Below are 2,145 nucleotides of genomic sequence, written 5' to 3' on the forward strand. Positions count from 1 at the left end.
GTTTTATAACTTTTAATTCTTAATTTTCCTACAGTGTTAGTGATTAGTATACCATAGTTCATAGAGTTAGCATTATCTAGTAGAAATATTAGCATATTGAGTTGTTAATTTTGGTTACCATTTAGCTTGTTTGATTTCTATTTGTTTCCCAGTTTTTGTTATTACTTTAGGTGACTAGTAAGAGTTCCCAGTGTCAGAGTGCAGGGTGGGGGGGTGGGGTGGGGATCCCACCATGGAAGGCCTCACCGCCTTCAGCAGTGAGGAGGAGGTCCTGGATGGGTACCAGGTCCTCAGGGTCCTCGGCCAGGGCGGTTTTGGGCTGGTGATGCTGGCCTATCATTGGGAAAGCAGGACCCAGGTGGCTGTGAAGGTTGTGGAGAATGGTGGCCAGCACTCCTGCAGCTTCCAGCAGTTGTGCACAGAAGCAGAAATAATGAAGGGGCTGCATCACCCTCACATCATTCAACTACTGCAGGTCAGGCACACCACAGAGAGGGGCTACATTTTCATGGAATACGCAGTCAGGGGGGACCTTAGATGTTACATGGTAGAACGAGGGTACCTGCTGGATGGAGAGATTCGTCAGCTATTTAAACAAATTCTATCCGCTGTGCATTACTGCCATTCGCAGCACGTGGTGCACAGGGATTTAAAGTTAGAAAACCTGCTTCTCGACGCCCACCTAAACATTAAGTTGAGCGATTTTGGTCTCAGCTGCAAACTGGCTGGTGGAGAGCGCCTGAAGAGTCTGTGCGGGACCTTTGCCTACTGTGCGCCCGAGGAATTCTTAGGTGAGGAGTTCTGCGGGTACAAGGCTGATGCCTGGAGTGTGGGCGTGATCCTGTACGCCATGGTGGCAGGCTCACTGCCTTTTGTTGGAGAGGATTTTGTGGAGCTGCGGGCAGCCATCCTGTCTGGATACTACAGAATCCCCCACTATGGAAACCCAGAGCTGTGTAACCTGGTGGACAGCTTACTGACCCGGGACCCTGAGGCCAGGCCCACAGTGGCAGACATCATGGGCCACCCCTGGCTCCATGCAGGACATGGAGCACCTGGAACCAGTGACGAGTTTCTGTTTCTTCCCCAGGAGCAGGAAGTCTGGGAATTCCCATGGGGCCTCTGCCCTCCACTGTGGCTTCATGAATGGGATGACCCCTTGCCCCCTGTGCCACGCTGGGGGATCTCCCAACAGCAGGGCTTCAGCATCCCAGAAATACATGGGTGGAGCCAAGTGGAGCCTGCAGTACCTCCTCAGGGTCCTGAAGCTCTAAGCTCCCTGGAGGACCTGGGATTCCAGCTGGGCCATCAAGCCGGCTCCCTGCCACCCAGGCTCCCAGCCAGTGCCTTGTGCCCAGGACTTCAGTGGGATCACAGCAAAGGGAAGCCCACGCCTCAGGCCATCCCTGGTGCTCAGAGCTGTCCCGTTCTCCAGTGCCTCCAGGGACACTCAGGCTGCAACAGCAGAGCCCGTGAGTGTGTCGCTCTCAGCTCACAACCACTGGTGCTTGCAGAAGACCAGTCGGGGCAGACTCCTTGCGGTGGGACTCCCAGTGTGAGCAGCAGTGAGTCCTGCAGGACAGACAGTCCTCAACGGGCCGTGTGGACAAGGAGCCCCGCTGTCTGTGCAGTCCTCAGCCAGGATGCTCTGACCTCTCTCTCCACCACACTGAGCACCAACAGCAGTGAGGCTGATGGAGAAGTCAGGAGCTGCTCCCCGGGTGCCTCAGAGGAGCAGAGCATCCCAGGAATGCAGCAGCAGGAGGAGGAGCAGGAGGCAGGGACCTCAGACACGCAGGCCAGAAAGGGCAAGGGGCGCCTGGGGATTGGCAGGAGGATCATCCAATGCTTCAGCTGGATGTGTTGTGTCCTGCCAGCCCCAGAGGAAAGCCCTTGAGCCCAGAGAGGAAAGTGGCCTCTCAGTAGCCTCTTGGGAAATGCCCCCGAGGAGGGGCCCTTCCCTGAGGAGTGAAGCAATGAAGGGTAGTCAGGGACTCGTGTCTGGGAGGAGGGCAGGTGATAGGCAGTAAGAGAAACTGCAGGCAGAGAGGGAAGATATAGTGTTACATTATTCAAATGGCCAGTAAGGAAACACGTTTTCAAGGTTAGGGGTCATGACCTTTTCCTAAGATAGAAGAACATGGT

General features: G+C 55.0%; 1 protein-coding gene across 1 annotated transcript; it reads left to right on the forward strand.

The window, feature by feature from the left end:
• The first annotated feature begins 226 nt into the window (after positions 1-226).
• On the forward strand, positions 227-1,897 carry LOC100356014 (uncharacterized). The gene has a single exon (XM_089321970.1). It carries the CDS (start codon positions 233-235, stop codon positions 1,895-1,897), a length of 1,665 nt encoding a protein of 554 aa, XP_089178096.1. The 5' UTR covers positions 227-232.
• Positions 1,898-2,145: the final 248 nt, after the last annotated feature.

This window comes from Oryctolagus cuniculus, chromosome 19 (assembly GCF_051225735.1).
Source record: "Oryctolagus cuniculus isolate XC-2025 breed Fujian yellow rabbit chromosome 19, ASM5122573v1, whole genome shotgun sequence".
In the NCBI taxonomy this organism is placed as follows: domain Eukaryota; kingdom Metazoa; phylum Chordata; class Mammalia; order Lagomorpha; family Leporidae; genus Oryctolagus; species Oryctolagus cuniculus.

Excerpts from the sequence above, each read along its gene's own strand:
- LOC100356014 (XM_089321970.1), top strand. The coding sequence starts at position 233 with ATGGAAGGCCTCACCGCCTTCAGCAGTGAGGAGGAGGTCCTGGATGGG.